The sequence below is a fragment of the Saccopteryx leptura genome, chromosome X (assembly GCF_036850995.1).
Source record: "Saccopteryx leptura isolate mSacLep1 chromosome X, mSacLep1_pri_phased_curated, whole genome shotgun sequence".
NCBI lineage: Eukaryota > Metazoa > Chordata > Mammalia > Chiroptera > Emballonuridae > Saccopteryx > Saccopteryx leptura.
In genome coordinates this window covers 24687974-24710884 of record NC_089516.1, presented here as the reverse complement: position 1 = coordinate 24710884, position 22911 = coordinate 24687974, and the positions used below count along the sequence as shown (strand labels likewise).

The window sequence follows — 22911 nt, the reverse complement described above, 5'->3', positions numbered from 1 at the left end:
GGCTCATGACTCCACGGAACGTTCACCTCAGGTGCTAAAAATAGCTCAGTTGGGAACATGGCCCCAGATGAGCAGAGCATCAGCCCCAGAAGGGGTTGCCGGGTGGATTCTGGTCAGGGTATGTGCAGGAGTCTGTCTCTGTCTCCCCTCCTCTCACTTAAATTAAAAAATAAAAATAAATAAAAGAAAAAAAAAACTTGTCACTTTCTGTTGCCTTCCAATGAATTACAAACTCTTTAAAAAATTAAAAAAGCAAAGCCCTCTCTGCTGAGCCCCAATTACACCCAGAACTATACCATTCCCTAAACTACAATTCTCATTTGATGGCGTAGAGTCCAGACATATATTCCTAGTCAGGTCATGGAAAATGCACCCCAAAGGCCGTGCCTTCTGCCATTCCCCTCACTCCACTGACCTTCCAGGTGCCTAAGGCCTACCTATTCTTCACATCACAAATTCCCTGCAGAGGTTTCTCTGTTCACACTTGCACTGAGGTCATCGCTCTCCTCACATGTCCTATATCGAACACCTTGCTTTCCCTATCCTCCTTTACATAGTATAATACATTAACTTCTGCAATTGCATCTCATCTCAACTAGGTTAGACACTGCCTAAAACCTAGAAAATTGTGCTTATTTCATTGAATTTCTAGGATGCCTGATGATAATAATTATTAATACTAATGATACCATGGTGATAATGAGACTGAACTCCATTCTTCCCTCCTCTTCATCCTCACTTCCTTTATTTACAGACTCATAGATTTCCTCAACAGATAGTTATTGAAACCTCTTATGCACCAAATATTGTACTAAGCATTAGGGACACAATCATGAATAGGACACAAATCTCTGACCTCAAGGAATTTATAGTATAATAGGAATATAAACCCATTCGGTTATAAAGGGGCATACCTATTAGGAAAAATGACGTCATTTACTACAATGATCTGAATAGTTGGTAAAGAGTGAGATGTACGCAATGGAGCCAAGTTGACTAGTTGCAAGAATATATCATGTGTTTACTAGAACATATCTCATGCCCATTTAAGGGAGTATGATCAGGAAAGCTTATAAATAGTTCAATAACTGCAGGTAGTTTTATATTCATTGTGAGCTGTATGTTGAGAATAATGGCCTTGTTATAACTTTATGTTGATTTATTGTCTTTTAATTGCTGAAGTTATACTACCACAAGTTCTCATATTCAAAATATTACACAATAGTAAAAAAAAAAAATACCAAGAAGTTTATGTGGAATGCAAGTCCAAGGGGGATTTGATCCAGTCTCAGAAGACAGGCTGTGATTCATTTATTTGGCAAGCGTGTTCTGAAATTTACTGTGTACGTGATATTGGCACAAGGGACAGGAATATGAGTATTAGATGATTAGAAATACATCTATCAGAAAAGTTCTGTGTGCTGACTTTATCCCACTCGTCCATAAAGATTTGTGAGTCCTTTTGATTCTAATATAGGTTTCACAGGTTCTCATATTACATACTTCATTTTCTAAACTTCACATTTAATAATGGGTCATTTTAATTGCCTTACTAATTCTAAATTAATTTTAAAAAACAGCAGCGTGACATTTTTATTTAATGGTGAAAAGCGTTGTTTTTATGCCTATTTGGTTGTAATAGTCGCTCTTTTTTGCTCATAATCTCTTTTTAATGGAACTATTTTTTTTCTGGCATTCTACTTTTAAAGTTTCATTCAGGATTAAAAGTAGAAGATATTTAAGTGTGACACCATCGACGATACATAAAAATGTTCTGATGGCTACAGATTGTTTTTACATTTATTGCTGTATCTTGGGGATTTTTTGATAGGCTGTCCCTGAAAGCAATTACTTCTTGGTTTTATAATGCAAAATACATAGATGGAAACAAAATTTGAAATAAATTTCCTTTTAATACAGTAATGAATTTTGGTGTATAAATATCTCTAGGTGTGCTTTTTTCTTAATACTGTGGCTAAATTATGTATAGGATTCCTTTTCCCCTCTTCTATTGACAGTCACTAAGAAATCCAAATACTTTTTTTTTTCACCTTTAAATTTTACAATACTTCATAGACTATTAAACATGGAACATCCTTGTGGGGACAAGAAATCAAATTTGCTCTTGAGAAGGTTTTCAACTAATTGATTTGTAGGACATTACAACATCCTCTAGCTGACAAGCTTTACAAATATACAAACTGGAGCTGAACTGAGAGCGCTTTGCTTTTTTTTTTTTTTTTTACTAACACATAAAAGGTGTCTTTCACTCCTGCATCCTTTGGATACAGACATGTCAGTTTCATAGAGAAACTTACACATGGAGCTTTTTGATTTAGTTCCCTCCCAGCAGAACCTCATGTGGTCGCACATTGTTTAATCTCTTCTCATTTTTGTTGTGCCTTTTTGGTATCTTACAGGAACTCCAGGATGGCATCGGGCAGCGGCAGACTGTTGTCAGAGTGCTGAATGCGAGCGGGGAAGAGATCATTCAACAGTCCTCAAAAACAGATGCCGGTATTCTCCAAGACAAACTGGGAAGCTTGAATCTGCGGTGGCAGGAGGTCTGCAAACAGCTAGCAGAAAGGAAAAAGAGGTAGGGTGACAAATAAAACAGGAATGTTAAAATTGAGCAGAACTATTTAAGCTGTCCTTTAAAAGAAAGATTTTGTGCAAGATTATAACCTGGCTGAAAGGCAGTAACTTGAAGGAACCCGTCAACAGTTCATCAAAAGCAGTAATGCATTTTTTTTCTTCTTTTTCTCGTTTATAGGCAGTCCCCAGGTTCCAAATGAGATAGGTTCTGTAGGTTTGTTCTCAAGTTGATTTTGTATGTCAGTTGGAACAGATACATTTATTTACCTATTATATGCAACTTAGAAGTTAGTCTTAATATAGTATTTATTTTTACCTTTCTGTGCATACATAGAAAGACTGAAATATTTTCAAGCCTGCAGAGCCTATGTCGTCCGTAACCCCGGACTCCCTGTTCTGAAATGTGTAGTTGTTGGACTTAAGTAGGAAGTGCGTCTGCCACCTGCAACTTCTAGGTTTGTTTTTAAAAAGTCACATGATTGTTTAAATATGAATGTCTTCTGTAGTATATGCCAATTTTAGCACGCTGAGAACCGATGTGGTTTTGTTTGTTTTTTTAAAGATGAGGAAAGGAAATTATAAAAGACTATTTTGTAGGAAAGACTGCTCTTGGGCTGGCTTTTTTAATATGGGAAGACGTGACTGTGATGCTGGCAAACATGACAGTACTATTTACCTTTTAGTTCCACTGTGTTTGTTAGTATATTTCTGGAGAGGAACTTGGGACATGTTCAAATCTAAAGCAGAAAACAAAATCTCCAGAAGGCTATTGCTGTTTTCGGTCACTATTTCACTTTCCCTTGGAATTCCGTGAAGCACAGAAAGCCGAGCGCTTGCCGCTGCAGTCGAAAGGCATAGATATTTTTATAAACGGGATTTTGTATTGTGCTTCCAGTTGCTGATGCTAATGTTTTTCGGTTTAATAAGGGAGGACTTGGCCTTTATTTACCAAATGAGACTATTGTTGTGAACAATGAATGCTCAGTTCCATTGCCAAGTTTTTGCTTCCTATCATCTACATAATAGGTGAATTTTTAATATTTGGAAAGCTAAAAACAACTCGTTGATGAATGTCTTTGATGAGGATATGTTAAAAAGGTTTTGAAATTGTGCCAGTTGTCTTTGCCTACCTCCTCTTGCTGACTTTGTTCATGTTGTATTATTCAGATAATAGATTTCATATTTCTCTATAAAATGGGTGCATTAGTTGACCTACACACACACACACACACACACACACACACACACACACACACACACACACCTTGCTAAAGTTAAAAAAATAATAACATCATCTAAAAAACTTGTATTTTTAAATCTTGGTTGAGAAAATATTGTAACTTATATATTAATAACATATAATAAAGACCCAAACTTTATAGTTAAATGGCTTCCTTGGGGAAGTTATGTACTTTTTTCCTCAATTGAATTCCTTCTGTTAAGCACACAACTATTCCATTATTTAAATAACTAATATGTTTACACTATGAACAAGTTTAAACCTGTATAATGTCATTTCTGAACTTGAATCACTCTAGTCTAAAGTAAGATGTTAAGAAATGAAAAGATTACGAAAAATGGAATGACATGCTGTAAAAATACCTTGAATTCAGAATGTGGATTCAGTTGATTGGAGGGTTAGTTCTTAATTATATCTAAGATATTGTTTATCACTTTTAAATATCTTACCATAGGTCTGACCTATGGTGGCACAGTGGATAAAGTGTCAACCTGGAACGCTGAGGTCACCGGTTCAAAACCCTGGGCTCGCCTGGTCAGGGCACATATGGGAGTTGATGCTTCCTGCTCCTCCCCCTTCTCTCTCTCTCTCTTTCTTTCTCTCTCGTCTATAAAAAAATGAATAAATAAAATCTTAAAGATCTTACTCATAGTATGCAAATAGAGTATATTAGTATTTTCTCTGATAACACTTTTTTTTACCTGAACTTTTAAAATCTTGTTGTTACCGACTTCTAAATGCAAATTAGAACTTGCACATGAGGATAGAGAAATAAGCTCTAAAATTTTAGATCCTTCCAGGTTCATAAGAAAGTGCTATATGCTGATTCTGTTGTGAAATATTACACAAATGGTAGGTTAATTACAGCTAGGGACTTGACTGGAATTGGTTACAAAAATTTCTCCCATTTAAACATTTTGACCTACATTGAATATTGTACTTTTGTGTTTCAAAAAGTCACGATCAGCTTCCTTGAGGGTTTGTTGTTTTGTTTTTTTTTGTTTTTTTTTGTAACTCAGCTTTTAATGTTGTCAATTTCACACTACATTTTAAAAATAAAGTGTTAGTATATTTAAATTTCTACCTGGATCAGTTTTATGGCACACTTCCTCAGGATTTTTTTATCGTTTGAATTTTATAAAATGTAAAAAAAAAATACCAGTTCTTCCAATGCATTCATAGCTATTTCCAAGCATCCAGTAGCAAATAAAGTGAAGTCAAATCATATTTTCTAAAGAATAATGTTAACCTAGCAATTGTGGGAGAGCTGTGATCATGAAACTCTTATTAATCAATGGCATGCTTTCAGGGCAACCCAAGCAGAAATTTGAAGGAAATACAAGTGATTCATTGCCCAGGTGAAAAATAAGATGGTTATTTAAGTCGACAATGGTATCCTTAGTTTACAGTGGGCTTTAAATATAGCTGTTGCAAATATTTAATGTTTCTTGTTCCACAAATGAAAGAGCATGCATGAGTTAAGCAAGAAAAGTCTATAAAAAACTATTTGGGGTATTCTAGCTACATAGTTTTAAACCTTTTTTGAAAATTCAAGATATCAGAAATATAAGAAGGAATTGTTCAGAAATATTCAAATAGCAATGGACATCCGTTAAAATTAGTCTTTGCTGGAAATAAGTGAAGCATAAAATACAGTCAATTAGCTGTGCAAGTTAAGATTGAAAATTGTTGCCTCGAATATGTAGCCGAGGACTGAATGACACCTATAGGTTTAAGTGTGATGGTCATCAGTTTAATGATGGCTTAGCCCTCGAAATGGTCTTTGTAAGTGGAAAAGATGCAAATGAAAAATTATTGGCCATAAAGGAAAGTCATAGGTTAAAACAGAGCAAGCCTGTGTATGAAGATTTTTAAGCATGGGCCCCTGGATAGAATTCAAGGGGGTCCTCTGAGCTTTAATGGGGGAAAAATTGTCTCTTTGTTTTCACTAACCTCTCACTGAAATTGAGCATTCCCTTCCATTTTGTTTTTATTTTCTTATTTATTTATTTATTTATTTTTAATTTTAGTGAGAGGAGGGGAAGCAGACAGACTCCCACATGCACCCCGACCAGAATACACCCAGCAATCCCGCTAGGGGGCGATGCTCTGCCCACTTGGGGCCCTTGCTCTGTTGCAAGGGAGCCATTTTTTAGTACCTGACATGGAGATCGTGGAGCCATCCTCAGCTCCCAGGGCCACCTGGCTCCAATCTAGCCATGGCTGCAGGAGGGGAGAAGAAGAGAGAAAGAGAAAGAGAGAGAAAAGCAAGACAGGAAAGGGTGAAGAAGCAGATGGGCAGTTCTCATCTGTGCCCTGACCTGGAATTGAACCGAGGACATCCACATGCCAGGCGATGGTCTACCACTGAGCCAACTGGCCAGGGCTTCCCTTCCATTTTGAATATAGGCTACAAACCAGTGTAATACTAGCAGTACCTTTGAAATCCCAGATGTTTGCTTCTCTTTAGAGTTGGTACAGACATCTCAAAATACTGTTCCTGCTTATCGCTACTTCACAACTATGTTAGTTATTAGATCTGCCGCAAGATCTTATTAAATATGTGTTAATAATAAATAATCACTTGCATTATTATATTGCACCTTTGTTTTTTCGAATAGTTTTTTTTATTGTATTTCAACACAGTTGACTGCCTTTGGAGCCAGCTTATTTTATACTGTAGACTTACAGACATTATTCTGAGGAGGAGTGCCAAGCTTCACTAGGTTGTGCATGGGGTCCCTGGCATAAAAAACGATCTTAACTCTTTCTAGGCAGCTGTTCGTCCACCCAGACCTGCCCACGTGCTGCTGTTTCTGCCCCTTGTCAGTGCAGTCACCGTCCTAAGACACTCCTCCTTTTCTGGAGTATTCCAGCCGATATACTAGTCAAGAGAACGATTTCCCCATTTCTCAGAAAGACAATTACTAACAAAGATCGAGTAATAACAGTTTTAATTTACATGTTACCTGATCTATAAATATTGCTTGACACTTTCTCCAACCATTTGTTTTTATTTAAAAAGTTTAAGCACTATGGAATACTACTGAGCCATAAGAAATGATGACATCAGATCATTTACAATAACATTATACGGAGTGAAATAAGTAAATCAGAAAAAACTAAGAACTATATGAATACATGCATAGATGGGACATAAAAATGAGACTCAGAGACATGGACAAGAATGTGATTGTAACAGGGAGTGGGGTGGAGGGGTGGGGAGGGGGCGAGGAAGGAGAGGGAGGGAGTTGGGGGAGGGGTGGGGCACAAAGAAAACCAGATAGAAGGTGACGGAGGACGATTTGACTTTGAGTGAGGGGTATGCAGCACAATCAAAGGTCAAAATAATCTGGAGATGTTTTCTCGGAACATATGTATCCTGATTTATCAATGTCACTGCATTAAAATTAATAAAAATAAGATAAAAAAAAGTTTAAGCATATAGAAAAGCGGAAAAAAAGAGCACAATAAGTACCCATAATACCCTTCTATCCTTCCCCTAATTTCCTACATCTGACAATTAAGATTTTGCATTTAACCTTATATGCTGTTTCTTCCTTTCTCTTTCTTTCTCCGGACCTCCCTCATACCTGTCTTTCTCTAATCTAGGGAACAACACACACACACACACACACACACACACACACACACTTTTGTTGTTCTAACATTTGTAAGTAACCTGTGGCCAGCTTCAGAAAGCATGAGAGCAGGATCCAAGTGGCTTCAGAAACAACATCTCTAAAGGCAGATCGAGCCAGGCAGCAGACCCAGCTGAGGTGGGAAAGCAGCTATAAACATTCTTACTTTCACCCTGATTCCTTCAGCGTGCATTGTCTTAGAATAGCAGCATGCCGTATCTAACCAGGCTTGTTTCTCATGCTCAAGAAAATTAAAAATAATACCATATTATTACTTCACATCCTGCCCATCTCCAAATCCCCCACTGGTTCAAGAATGTCTTCTGTTTCTTTTTTGAGCTTTTTATTCGATCAGTACCCCACCATGCTTCATACATTTGGCTTTGTAGGGGAGAAAAAATCTTTTACTTCTACCCTCTAAAGCAGGGGTCCCCAAACTTTTTACACAGGGAGCCAGTTCACTGTCCCTCAGACCATTGGAGGGCCGGACTATAAAAAAAAAAAACTATGAACAAATCCCTATGCACACTGCACATATCTTATTTTAAAGTAAAAAAACAAAACGGGAACAAATATAACATTTAAAATAAAGAACAAGTAACTTTAAATCAACAAACTGACCAGTATTTCAATGGGAACTATGCTCCTCTCACTGACCACCAATGAAAGAGGTGCTCCTTCCGGAAGTGTGGTGGGGTCTGGATAAATGGCCTCAGGGGGCCGTATGTGGCCCGCGGGCCGTAGTTTGGGGACCCCTGCTCTAAAGTTTAGTTTCAGAGCCTGTAAATTAAACTGGCAAAAGGCACCTTAATAAGTGAACAGGCATACACATTTTATTGGATGTTAATATGTTTGGGTGGTATGAGGAGTTTCACGGAATAGAAGTAAAAACCCCAAAGAAATGATAGACCTAAGAGCTTATATACCATTTCAACAAAAAATGATAAAATTATAGGGACAGAACAAGACAAAGGAAAACAGGTTTGGGCTTCTAGGGGTGGTAGGTATATTGTGGGAAGGGAAATGCAGTATAAGGGGAAACTAAGTATAAGAGATATTTCTGTAAGATTTATATATAATTTGTTTTGCTTGTTTGTTTGTTTTAGTAAGGTTCTTTCATGCAGATTCAAGGCGATGCCCGTCTCCAATGATAAAAGTCATCTCCTATTCCTGGTGCAGGAAAGGGGGCAGGGGATTGATTACCTTTACAAAGGGAAACTCATACCTTGCCTTTAGGCAGAATCAGAGAATAGTAGACAGCTTTTCCTCTGTCTCTGATTTTTCAGTTGCCTCCAGCTCAAAATAATTCTTATGCCAAAGTGGCGTATTTTGAGGTGGCATTTTCTGATCCCTCTAGCTATTATGTTTCCTCAGTCTCTTCTATTCTAAATAGCTCTCCCACCTTCTGTTTCTTTTCACTGATGCTGACATTTGAAAGAGTCTGGTACAATAGCCTGGAAAAAAACATCTCACCTTTCTGGGCTTGTCTTTTTTATTTTTCCTTGCTGATATAATTTAACTTGTTCTCTATGTTCTGCCTGTCTTGTAAACCGAAAGCTGGGACTAGATGTGACTTGAAAAGTGTAAGTCAAATGTGTTTGGCAAGAAAACTTCATACAGATGCTGTGTTCTTCATGTCCCGTCCAGAGATGCGTGCTGTGAAGTAATTGTACTATAAATGCTGCCAAGCTTGAGCACTTAGTTAAGGTGGTGACTATCAGGTCTTGAATTGTGAAGCAACAGTTTTGTCTTCGAAATAATTAAGGTATCTTATAGCTTAACTATCCATGGTTAATCCTTATCTGTCTCAATTATTAACATGGGGGATTATAAAATAGTAATTTTCCTTCTTTTGACATGATCCTATGGGCTGATTTCTCTAAAAATCACACACGGACACACACACACACACACACACAAACAAGAAAAGGCTTTTTTTTCTCTCTCTTTGAATTCAATATGAACTTCTGTATTTTTATTTATTCAGTATGTTTTAATGACTTGATTAGATGGTGGTGCAGTGGATAGAGCCTTGGCCCGGGATATTGAGGACCCAGGTTCAAAACCCTGAGTCACTGGCTTAAGCAGGGGCTCATCCATCTTGAGTGTGGGCTCACCACCTTGAGTGTGTGGTCACTGGCTTGAACCGTAGGATCATAGATATGACCCCATGGTCACTGGTTTGAGCCCGGAGGTCACTGTCTTTAAGTCCAAGGTTGCTGAATTGAAGCCCAAAGTCGCTGGCTTAAGCCCAAGGTCACTGGATTGAGCAAGGGGTCACTCACTCTGCTATAATCCTCCAGTCAAGGCACATATGAGAAGCAATCAATGAACAAATAAGGTGCTACAACTATGTGTTGATTCTTCTCATGTCTGTCCCTTCCTGTCTGTCCCTGTCTCTTTCCTCTCTCTCTCTCTCTCTTTCTCTCTCTCTTTTTATCTCTCTCTCTCTCACTAAAAATTTATATATATGTTTTAATGACTTATAGTTAGCTGTCTTGTTGAAGGTCACTTTTACCAAATTTGACCCGTGGGAACTCGTTCAAGCTTCCCGCTTTAAAGTCCCAGGCTCACCTTGGGCTTTTCCTGGGCGAGGTTCGGAATCAACCATTTCTCCAAGGGTCTTTGGTTTCTTTTATTTATTTATTTATTTATTTATTTTTAATTTTTTTTATTTTTCTGAAGCTAGAAATGGGGAGAGACAGTCAGACAGACTCCCGCATGCGCCCGACCGGGATCCACCCAGCATGCCCACCAGGGGCGACGTTCTGCCCACCAGGGGGCGATGCTCTGCCCCTCCGGGGCGTCGCTTTGTTGTGACCAGAGCCACTGGAGCGCCTGGGGCAGAGGCCAAGGAGCCATCCCCAGCGCCCAGGCCATCTTTGCTCCAATGGAGCCTTGGCTGCGGGACGGGAAGAGAGAGACAGAGAGGAAGGAGAAGGGGAGGGGTGGAGAAGCAGATGGGCGCCTCTCCTGTGTGCCCTGGCCGGGAATCGAACCCGGGACTTCTGCACGCCAGGCCGATGCTCTACCACTGAGCCAACCAGCCAGGGCCCGGTCTTTGGTTTCTTTTAGTGCATAATGGCACATAGAAACCAAGATCTGGCAGGAACCCCTCCTCAAAAGAATACTACCACCTTTACTGGCAAGCGATCCTAGGGGGGAAAATGTTTTTACACTACTTCCGTAAGAAAGTAAAAATCTCTTTCAGAATGCATCCAAGTTCATAGTAAGGCTAGGCATATTAAAAATCCCTTATGTGTAAGACATCAAGTAATATCAGTAACTTCTTATTCATATCAATGCCTCTCTTCTGAATCTTTGAACCAAAGTTTACCTGTATATAATCTATGCTAGTTTGCCGAGCAAATTAATGGTGTAAATAAGCTAATGGGACACATTCCTAAATGTACTTAAGGGAAGAAATTGTTTTTTAAAGACCTTAGCTCATTGTTTGCATACAAATGGATGCTGTTAATTAGAAATGAGCCTTATCTAATTCATTAAAATAGGCCTAGTAGGACCTCTTCTTGAAAAACCTCCATTAGCAATTCATATTACTCTATGCACTCTTCTTAAAATGACTGGTTACCCCTAAATCATCTCCACTTTTGGCTTCTAGCTAATTCAGATTCTCTTCAGAAAAGCGCCTTCAATGTAGCACCTTCCATTTCTACAGAATGAAAACCACAACTCTTAATGTAATGCATCGGTCTCTTCACAGTGTGTACCACCTTTTAAAATGTACGCAGCGTCTCCAAGTAAACCAGTCCTCAAGCCTCCTCACACGCCCACACTCTGCCCCCAGGACCTCTGCGGCCCTAGCTCCCCACTACTTGCTCTGAACTTGAACTCCCCCAGTTTCTAATCACAGGTTGTGTTTGACCCTGACTCTGCCTTCGTGAGGCGCTGAGTTTGCAGACTGAGTGAGTGCCCACAGGCCGAATCCTTCTCGGAAAGCATGCGATGTCCTTGCTTAGGTACTGTTTTGAAATAATTGCCAGCATTGAAAAATTGAGAGGCTTCATCTTTTTTAAAAAAATATATGTATTTCTGTCTCCTTTTGAAATCTGAGATCTGGCTACTAGGCACTTATTTTCACATTCTCTCAAGGCACCGCCGGCTACAACCGAGTAACAGATGTTTCAGACTTTTGCTACACAAAGTATGGTCTCTGGACCGGCACACAGACATCACCTGGGAGTTGCTAAGAAATGCAGATCTAATAAATCATAGTCAGCATTCTAACAAGATTCCCAGGTGATTCATGTGCACATTAAAGTTTGAGGAGCACAGGTTTGGGCAAGCAAGCTTTCTCTTCAGTTTGCCACATCTGTTCCACCTCAGCCATTTGTATCGACTACTTTCCCATAGATGTTTGACTTTATAATACTTCACAGAGAACCTGGTGCAAGATGATGGTGTCGATGGTGGTGACACACTTAATATTACCAGGCGAGGCTCCAAGTGCTTTACATAGCTCCTATAATCTCCATAACAACTCCGTCCTTATTTTCATTTTTACAGAAGGGCAGTTAGAGCACAGACTGCTGGCATTCTTTGCCCAAGGTCAAATGACTAGCAAGAGTTAGAACAAGGATGTGTGAACCTAGATAGCCTGACTCCAATATCCTCACTCTAGACCCAGCTTTGCATTACTTACCTTGCCTTTGACCCTTAGTATTCTGTATGATGCACTTCCAGTTTCTTCCCAGCAGCCCCTCACTTACCAATCGCATCCCCTTAGCTGGCCATGCTCAGTAGCAAGGGAATAGCGTATGTTATGACCCCTCTTTTCAAATATTATCAATCACTTGCGCTATTTTGGCTTGTGTCTCGAGCATAAAAGGACTTGAAGTTTTCTACCCTTCAGCTGTCACTGAAACTATTTACTTTTTGAGATTGAATCGCCTTTCCCCTTATTTTTTTTCTCAAAATCCTACCATCCTCCAAAACCCAACTTAAGTGCTGTTTTCTCAGTAAATGGTACCTGCTCTTCATAGGTGGAAGCAGTTTGTTCTTTTGATTTCTTCCTGCTTGTTTTTAGAACACTCGCATGACATTTTACAGATCTATCATGTGTCATACCCTCATCAGTTCCATTTCCTCCCTCAAGAGTGAAAGCTTTGCCTGACCAGGCGGTGGCGCAGTAGATAGAGTGTCGGACTGGGATGCAGAAGGATCCAGGTTCGAGACCCCAAGGTCGCCAGCTTGAGCACAGGCTCATCTGGTTTGAGCAAAAAGCTCACAGGCTTGGACCCAAGGTTGCTGGCTCCAGCAAGGGGTTACTCGGTCTGCTGAAGGCCCATGGTCAAGGCACATATGAGAAAGCAATCAATGAACAACTAAGAAGTCGCAACGTGCAACGAGAAATTAATGATTGATTCTTCTCATCTCTCTCCGTTCCTTTCTGTCTGTCCCTGTCTATCTCTGCCTCTGAAAAAAAAAAAAAAAAAAAAAAAAAAAAAAAAAAAAAAAGAGTGAAAGCTTTACCAGGGCAAGACACTCTCTTATTCTCATCTCTATAAACCCATAATACTGAGTGGAAAACCTAATACATTGTAGATGACCAAAAGTATTTTCTCAATTTGAATAGTAAGAATTTTTGTTCCCATTAAATTAAACTAAACATTTAAATCTTTATATTTGACACTGTCACAGAGGCTAAAAAGACATCTAAAGAGCCAGAACCATTTTTTAAAAATGTGTTTACAATATTAATACATTTCCATAGATACGCTTTTAGTTCTGGAAGTTGGGCTTGATCAATTCTTATCTTAAAAAGTAGAAAAAGTTGTGATAATAATTTTTATTTTAAGTGTTCTCCAGAACTTAATACTCTTAAGAGACAAGTGGCTTCAATTTCCATAACTATTCACACCAGAAAGATGCTCTTTGAATCAAACATTTTCTCCATTTATTTACCTTAGTCTTACTATATCACAACATTCTAAGTGAATAAAGTATGAATTAACCTTGAAACTGGGCATTTTATCCTCCCTCAGCTTATAACCACAAGATGTTTTAGACAGTATCCATGTCACCCAAGAGCTATTTTTAAATTGATCAGAGAGGATCATACAGATATTACACTGCTCACAAAAATTAGGGAATATTTTTAAATGAATATGAAGCGATTAAAAAAAGAGAAGTATTTGAATTTTTTTTATTAAACAAGAACATCAGAAAAGTGAACAAGTCAAAGAAAGTTGTTCCATTATGCAAATAAGATGCAAAACCAACTTTTATTTCATTGGTGCAAATGCACTATACAGAAGGCTGAAAGTACTGGAGTATCGCACGTTCTGTGATCCCCTAATTTTTGTGAGGCGTGTATTTTCTACAGGTGTCTGTGGAAAAGCTGGTCTCTTCCCATCTGTTCTCTGATGACTCTTGAAAAGCTTTCAAGGACATTCATAATTCTTCATCAAAAGACGATGAAAAATTAGCTTTATAGTTAATCTTTTAATGCCATATTTTATTCTTTGAAACTTGGCAAGTTTTAGTGAAACCGACTAGCTGGAGCCAAGCATGCTGTTACATTGGCTGGTACCAACAATAGCACTTTCTATAGATACACAAGTAAATGCACTTTATTCATGACCTTCTATTAACTTTGGGGGGGAGGCAGGGGAGGTAGGAATTACAGAGAGTGTCTTAGGAGAGATGGTCTCTGGGATTGGCCTGGAAGGATGGCATAAGTTACATGAAAAATGAATGGATATTCCACAGAGGGAAAGTGACATGAGCAAAATCAATGAAACAAGACAGAGTTGGCTACATTGAGGGACAACATGGAGTTCAGTAAAGAGAACTTCTAAATCTCCATTTACTTTTAATCACCTAATTATCCTCAGCTCTTTATCCTATATGTAAAACCAGCTGCCCAATTCCTGTTCCAGGCTTCATGCTTGATATTAGTTCCTTATAGATATCTTTGGAATGTTTTCAGATGGCTTTTCTGGGACCACAGCCCTTTCCTCCCAGCATCTGAGAGGGTGATTTTCAAGAGTCAACTGTATGTTGTTCTTATCCTGCTTATGCAAGTTATTCTAGATTTTCTTAATTCTTTTATTTAAGGAAATATTATATAAACTAATAATAGGAATGCAAAGACAGTTTTGGCTTCCATAAAAACTAAGTTGAAGCCTGACCTGTTGTGGCGCAGTGGATAAAACGTCGACCTGGAAATGCTGAGGTCGCCGGTTCGAAACCCTGGGCTTGCCTGGTCAAGGCACATATGGGAGTTGATGCTTCCAGCTCCTCCCCCCTTCTCTCTCTTTGTCTCTCTCTCCTCTCCAAAAATGAATAAATAAATTTTAAAAAGTGACATAAATAAAAAAAAAAAAAAACTAAGTTGAATGCTTTGGAAAATTTGACAAAGGTGATTATAAAAAAAGAAAAACTATTTAATTAGATATATGTGAGGCAACTATTCAAGAATGGAGGTAGAGGGTAGATACCACAAAAATCTGGAAGGATTTTGCATTTATATTCTTTCTAACGTCTCTAAATTTTACTCTACATTTAAGAAACTAAAGTTCAAGTCATGCATGATGAAATGTAGGTGTGTTTTATGCAAGAAAGAATATATTAAACTTTAGTCAGTGGACCCTTACACCAGGAAAAGTCTTGTACCCCATACCAAATGAGTGGTGAATTAATGGCCATTTCTGTGTTCTAAGAGAAAATAAAATGTTTAAATGTGTATAAGTGACCTTATACAATTCTTACAATTTAACAGTATTTTTTCTAAAAACTTCCTACCTACTCATTCTAATCAGGTTTAATAAGCATTTTCTCTTGTATGCCTCAAAGACAAAGTATGCAGTGATGATAAATAAAGCAGTCAAGATGGACCAGGTCGTGGCAGATTCTGTATCTTAAATCATTGTTTTCTAGGGTGGGATGGAAGAATGTTGGGGCTCTGGCCTATTGGCTCAGTGGTAGAGTGTCAGCCTGGTGTGTGGATGTCCCGGGTTCAATTCTCAGTCCAGGCTGACAGGAGCAATGACCATCTGCTTCTCTCCCCTCCCCTTTTCCCTCTCCCTCTTTCTCCCCACCCCCCACAGCCATGGTTTGATTGGTTCAAGCACATCGGCCCTGGACACTAAGCATGGTTCTATGGAGTCTCCGCCTCAGGCACTAAAATTACCTTGGTCACGAACATGGGCCCCAGATGGGCAGAGCATCGGCCCCAGATGGGAGTTGCTGGGTACATCCTGGTCAGGATGCATATGGGTGTCTGTCTCTCTATCTTCCTTTCACTTGTAAAAGTGGCGGGGGGGGGGGGGGGGGGTTGTTGGAAGGATTTTTTAATGGCTTATATTTGGAAGCACATCAGCCCCTCTGATAGTTGAGTTGAGCTCAGGGTAAACTGAAGAAGGTGAGACTGACAGCAGGGTGACCCGAGTAGATCTGGAGGATTTCGGATTAGGGATGATGACTAGGTCTCAGCAGGTTAAATCTGGTAAAGATGTGACAGATCCAAGATACTCACTCGATAGGTGGCAGTAAGATAACGGGAATTAATTAGATGAGATGGGGGAGGATGAAGGGAGGTGTCTAGGATGCCTGCCTTCTCTAGATTTCGGGCTTGGGGAGCTGGCTGAACGGAGTGCTCTTAGCTAGGGTAGGAAACCCAAAGGGAGTACACAGATGGGAAGGGGAAAGCAAATTCGACAGACAACGTGGGGTATGATGGGTTTGAGGCGCTCGTGGAATATCTAAGCCAAGGTGGTCATAGAACATGCGTTTGAGTATGAGCATCAGGGAGAAACAAGGCTGAAGATGCTGAGACGCAACTCCTCTCTCAGTGGAGCGGTGGTAGCAATCCCCAGTCAACCACCTGCTTCTCACTGAGACCCCCTTTCTCATGTCATTCACTTATTAACTGGTAACCGAAACAGAGTTAGTTCCCAGAGAACACGTTAACCAAAACTCGCTGCAGGGAAGAAGGGCTTCGGGTGGCAGGCAGCCACTGTGGCAGGTGAGTACTTGTGGTGACCAATGAACAGAGGTAATCCATGTGACCTCCATGGGACCACAGTCTACCCCCTTAACTACCACAAGTCAAGTGGGTTGGTAAACAAGCTGTTGGGGAAAATATGTTGATCACAATATACAGGAGAATAAATTCAAATTTTTTATCCTACTGTTTGCAGCTAAGAAACGTTCCCTTTATGTTCGGGACCCCTGGTGGAAGAGAGTATTTTGAAAGCGTGGGTTTAATGTTCAGTGAAATGCAAATGATCGATACAGGAGGAGCTAGAGAGCCTGTGACAGGGGAACAGTCCAAACAGAGGACGCCCAGTGAGACTCCTCCCTTGCAGTCCTGGAAACGCGTCCTCCTGTAAGGTCACTGCTGTCTGAAATCTGCCTGTTGTTATCCATTTGACGTGACAGTAGCCATACCGGGCCCCATTGTTTTCTTAAAACAGACCAAATGACCTTTTTCATTCTTTGAATTTTCCTTGCTTTTGAGGAAACTTGAGTTGTCCACCTTCAAGGTCTGTCCTGTGAGACATGTTTTATACGAAAAGCAGTCATTTCCAAAGTGCATTTTCTGTTAGAATTACGAGCCATAATATTACTAAAAGGGAGCGTGGCCTCCACAGGTCAGTAGGCCATCTTTATGCACAAAAGAAAACCCAAATGCCTGAGATAAACATGTGCTGGTCCCTTTAGTGATTCCTTTCTTGCTTTTAGGATAACTAAAGGGTACCTTAGACCTGTGTGCTTGTCTATTCTCATGTTCCCGTTAGCAAATCTCTTCTGTTTTACTAATTTGGAATTGTCATAGTTTGGCCATCAATATAAATCTAAAGAGATAATAATGTGCTTTTTCCCACCTAGGTTAAATTTGAATTAAAATATTTTCTCTCTTTCTCTACTATGATAAAAAAGTTTTTAAAAGTCTTTTAAAATAGAAAACACTAGCCCTGGCTGGATAGCTTGGCTGGTTAGAGCATTGTCCTGAAGCACAGAGGTTGCTGGTTCGATCCCTGGTCAGGGCACAGATAGGAGCAGATTGATGTTCCTCTCTCTCTCTCTCTCTCTCTCCCCCCCCTCTTTCTTTCTCTCTCTCTCTAACAGCAGTAAAATAAACATTAAGAAATAAAATAATGCCTGACCTGTGGTGGCACAGTGGTTAAAGTGTTGACCTGGAATGCTGAGGTTGCTGGTTCAAAACCCCTGGCTTGCCTGGTTAAGGCACATATGGGAGTTGATGCTTCCTGCTCCTCCCTCCCCTATCTCTCTCTCTCTCTCTCTCTCTTTCTCTCTCTCTCTCTCTCTCCCTCTCCCTCCCCCCCTCTTGCTCTCTCTCCCCCTCTACCCTCTCTAAAATGAAAACATAAATTAAAAAAAATGAAATAAAATAAAATAAAAAGCACCTACATGTGTGAGCTGCTAATCTAAAAATTTTCACATACTATCAATATTATGATGGTGAACATATAACTATCTCCTTTTTATTTTCAGCAGAAGGCTTTATGTCTTATTTCACAGGAACTTTGCCTCAATGAATTATTCTGTCTCCCCCAAATACACACCAGCACAAATATATAATCACCCTTTCTCTGCTGGCTACCTACCCCTGACTGAGGAAACATTTTAAGCTCTCAGATTAAAAATAAATTACAAATAACTTTTTTGTAATGAGCTCTACTGCACTTGTCAGATCGTTGGGCTGTGAAGAAATCAGTCTCATGCGCAGTGGAAAGCCCCACTTCCATTCCCAAACAGAAGTCTCGAATAACAGCTCAAGAAAGGGACAGAAAAGGAGGGAGAGGTTCCAATTCAGGAACTAGACTCCCAGTGCTGGATTCAAATAGTTAACCGCTGGTTCTCCACTCTAATGGCCTTTCTAAGTATAAAAAAGACATACTGAAACGTAGTTTATTATTTCATGCATTTAATATTTAAATAAGAACAATAAAAGAGATACACAAAACTACATTATGAGTTTAAAAATATTAATGAAAAATATTAAATGATACCTGACCAAAAAAACAAAAACAAAAAACAATAAAACTGTTATTTAAGATATTTCCATGTTGCTTCTTGATTGGTGTCCTCACTTGCAATTATTTCCCCTAAGGACAGAACGGACATCACTGCAGGCGCTTAGAATATGCTGTTGCACAGATGAACGTTATAAGAGTAGGAAATGTAAATTTGTGATTTCCACATTGGGCGGCTGCCCAGACGCCCACCTTAGAGAGAACCATGATTCCAAGTGCCATTCTAACAACCGGTTTGCCCAACTCAACCAAAAATTAGGTATCAGTTCTTCCGAACCGGTGTGAACCGGCCAAATCCCACCACTGTAGAGTTCTGATTACATCCTAGATCTGCATCCTGCCGTGGGCCACCCACCACTGCAGACAGGCGCTGAAGAATGCCGCTGCTACTAGAAAGAATTCCTTGCATTATTCTGTCGCTCATTCCAGATTCAAAAACTGAACTTCTGCCATAGGATTTCCCACTACGATGAACATGTAGGGTGCTCAGATTCTGGGCGGCCCCATTGGAGATAGCTCTCTTACTTCCCTCTCCTAGTTATTATCCCCATTTTAATCTCTTTCTTCATAGTCACTACTACTCACACTCACCTGTTCTCTTTTATCTCATCTCTTTCTTTGCTCTTGGTCCCTAGCATTGCTCTAGTGCCGTCTTTGCCAAGGCCATCAATGATTTCTGGTTGTTAAAGCTACTAGACACACCTCGGTCCTACTGGGGGACACTTGGCATTAACTGACCACTTTCCGTCTTAGCACTTGGCCCTACATTGTCTTTCATGTCATTAATTTCAACGGATTTTTTTCTACCTTTCTGCATAATGCCTTTCTCTTTTCATTTCACTCCTTCTTTCACCTGTTCCTTAAATCCTGATGTATCTGAAGGACCTTTCCTCTACCTTCCCCTCTTATTCTGTATGCTTTCCCTGGTTGTTATCCATAGCCAGAGATGTTAGCTCTCACTGTATCACTTAGAGTCAAATTCACAGAGTGAAACAAACAAATACAGCAGCTGAAACAAGGTGGACATGTATCCATCTGTCATGCAAAAGGAATCTGCAGCTAGGTAGGCTGATATTATTGATCTAATCTAATGCATTGGAGACACAGGTCCTTCTATCTCAGAAATATGCCATCCCTAGTGTGGCCCTTACCTTCATGGGTCAAGAGGATTCTTAGTGCTACAGCTATCACATCTGTTTTCAGACTAAGGGATTGGGAAGGGGAGAAATTGGGAATGCCTTTACTCTTTTTTTTTTTTTTTTGTATTTTTTTTTTTCCTGAAGCTAGAAACGGGAAGAGACAGTCAGACAGACTCCCGCATGCGCCTGACCGGGATCCACCCGGCACGCCCACCAGGGGGCGGCGCTCTGCCCACCAGGGGGCGATGCTCTGCCCCTCTGGGGTGTCGCTCTGCCGTGACCAGAGCCACTCTAGCGCCTGAGGCAGAGGCCAAGGAGCCATCCCCAGCGCCCGGGCCATCTTCGCTCCAATGGAGCCTTGGCTGCGGGAGGGGAAAAGAGAGACAGAGAGGAAGGAGGGGAGGGGTGGAGAAGCAAATGGGTGCTTCTCCTATGTGCCCTGGCCGGAATCGAACCCGGTTCCCCCGCACGCCAGGCCGACGCTCTACCGCTGAGCCAACCGGCCAGGGCCTGCCTTTACTCTTTTAAGGGGAACTCATGCCTGACCAGTGTTGGCACAGTGGATAGAGCATCAACCTGGGACACTGAGATCCTAGGTTCGAAACCCCGATGTTGCCTGCTTGAGCGCAGATCCATCTGGCTTGAGTGCGGGATCATAGGGTATACAGATAAGTAGCCTTTGTCACAATCGTCTGTTTCAGTTTGGGCCCTAAATCTAATATCCAGCCCAATATAATGCTCCAAATTAGACCTGTGTATCTACCCTCCAAAGGAACATTTCAACTTCCATGTCCGGAAGCCACCTCCAACTCAGTATATGCAACACTATGTTCTGTTCCTCCACAAAATCTGTGAGTGGTATCACTATTTATTCACTTGCTAGAAACTTAGAAGTTAAAGAGTTAATACAAATGCCACCAAGTTTTTATGTGCTTATCCTATGAAACAGTCTTTGTTAAGAGTTTCCTAATGTTTTCTCCCTTAATCTCCACAACACAGTTTTTAGTATCCGTCCTCTCACCTGACTCCATGCAATGGAAAAGTAGAGGATGGCAGTATCCTGATGGCCATTGTACAGATGATCCAGTTGCAGCTCAGAAAGATAAAGCTATCTGAACAAGGCTAATGAAAGTTGTGAAAAGACCAAGAGCTAAAAGCTACAGCTAGTGCTCGACTTACAAAAATGACTGATTCCACCAGACCGGTCGTAACACGATTTGGTTGTAAGCTGAGTAGGCTATATGTACAGTACTGTGAAATGATGTTATAAAAATCTTTAAGTCAAAGACAAAGACAATTTCCTCTTGGTAGACATCTTGGGAGGGGTTTGATGAAAAATATCCAAGACACAAAACACAAATTGCTGTACAGAGTCTGGGATAACACAGTTGAAATGGTGCACGCGGAGATGGTAGGGCTGCCGGAAGCTGGTCCGCACTGTCGTACACCCAGCTGGGCAATGCTTGCGCTGCCAGACGTGGAGCAGTCGTGGCTAGCAATTGTGCTCGTAAAGTCGAATGGTCGTAAGTTGCATAGGTCATAAGTCGATCAATATTTGTATTTATCCTGACTTGTGCCTTTTTCACTATGATCATATTTACCAATGTGAACAAAACAGCTAATGAAGATAAACAGGTCCTGGCCAGTTGGCTCAGTGGTAGAGTATCAGCCAGGTCTGTGGATGTCCCAGGTTTGGTTCCTGGCAAGGGTTCACAGGAGAAGCGACTATCAGCTTCTCCACCCCTCCTTCTGCCTCTCTCTCTCTCTCTCTCTCTCTCTCTCTCTCTTTCTCTCTCTCTCTCTTTCTCTTCCCTTACCAGAGCCATGATTCAATTGTTTTGAGTACATCAGCCCAGTTGCTGAGGATGGCTCCATGAAGCCTCCACCTCAGGTGCTGAAAATAGCTTAATTGCAAGCATGGCCCCAGATGGGCAGAGCATTGGTCCTAGATGGGGATTGCCGGTGGATCCCAGTCGGGGCACATGCAAGAGTCTGTCTCTCTATCTCTCCTCCTCTCACTTGGAAAAAGAAGAAAAAAATTAGTAAATAAGGATAAACAGGGATGAGACAAACTAAAAAGGGAACAATCCCTCTTTCTTTATTCCCTCTCTCTCAGCCAGTTAAAGAGCCTCAAGCCTGTATCTTCTCAGATTTGTGCTTGCTCCAATATCTAAAGATAATAGTATCTTTGATGCATTTATGACTTTTTAATGATGTGAAATTTGATTAAGAAAAAAGGCTACAGAGACTTAGTAAAGGGGAAGTAACTAGAGAGGCAAAGTTGAGCTATAAAATAAAGAGAACAGGGTGGTCCTTGAATGTGGCTTGGGTTTGTGGAGTGTTTTAGAAGTTGAAATATTCTGAAACCGTTGATGGATAGAAAAGAAATAGGCCTGACCAGGCAGTGGCGCAGTGGATAGAGTGTTGGACTGGGATGGAGAGGACCCAGGTTCGAAACCCCGAGGTCGCTGGCTTGAGTGCGGGCTCATCTGGTTTGAGCACAGGCTCACCAGCTTGAGCCTAAGTCACTGGCTTGAACAAGGGGTCACTCAGTCTGCTGTAGTCCCCAGTAAAGGCACATATGAGAAAGCAATCAATGAACAGTTAAGGCGCTGCAACAAAGAAATGATGCTTCTCATTTCTCTCCCTTCCTATCTGTCCCTATCTGTCCCTCTCTCTGTCTCTGTCACAAAAAGAAAGAAAGAAAGAAAGAAAGAAAGAAAGAAAGAAAGAAAGAAAGAAAGAAAGAAAGAAAGGAAGGAAGGAAGGAAGGAAGGAAGGAAGGAAGGAAGGAAGGAAGGAAGGAAGGAAGGAAGGAAGGAAGGAAGAAAAGAAAGGAAAAATGGAATTTCTGGAATGTTCTGTAGCCTGTGAATTGATGCTCTTTATTGATAAAGAAATGTGAGTTACGATTAGAAGTCTTTTCCATGATCTTTTGTTGCTAGACTGGGCTTCTGTGGCTATAACTGTGTGAAGAATATGGGTCATGAGGGGCCCTCAGACTTTATAAAGATTACAGTGAGAACCAAACTCTCCCTTTATGAACCAAGTATGATATTTTAATTGATCAGAATTTATCTATGACAAAAATAGCTGGTTTCTCCTACTGGTTAATTTGGTACTTTCTTCCTGATTTACCTGTTCACTGGACAGTGGAACTGAAAGTAATTGGAGTTGAGGTTGGCCAATTACATAAACCTGCTAACTAAATGCTGAGCAATAGCCACCTATAGTCCCACTTGTGTTTATTACCTTTGGAAGTAAACAGCATG

General features: G+C 40.5%; 1 protein-coding gene across 8 annotated transcripts in view; it reads left to right on the top strand.

Moving 5' to 3' along the window:
* Positions 1-22911, top strand: part of DMD (dystrophin) — a 1890745-nt gene that overhangs the window by 922399 nt on the left and 945435 nt on the right. For all 8 annotated transcript variants that reach the window (XM_066356826.1, XM_066356825.1, XM_066356822.1 and 5 more), the window contains one exon: positions 2421-2596. In XM_066356826.1, the coding sequence (XP_066212923.1) occupies positions 2421-2596 (176 nt within the window). The remainder of the gene's footprint in view (positions 1-2420; positions 2597-22911) is intronic.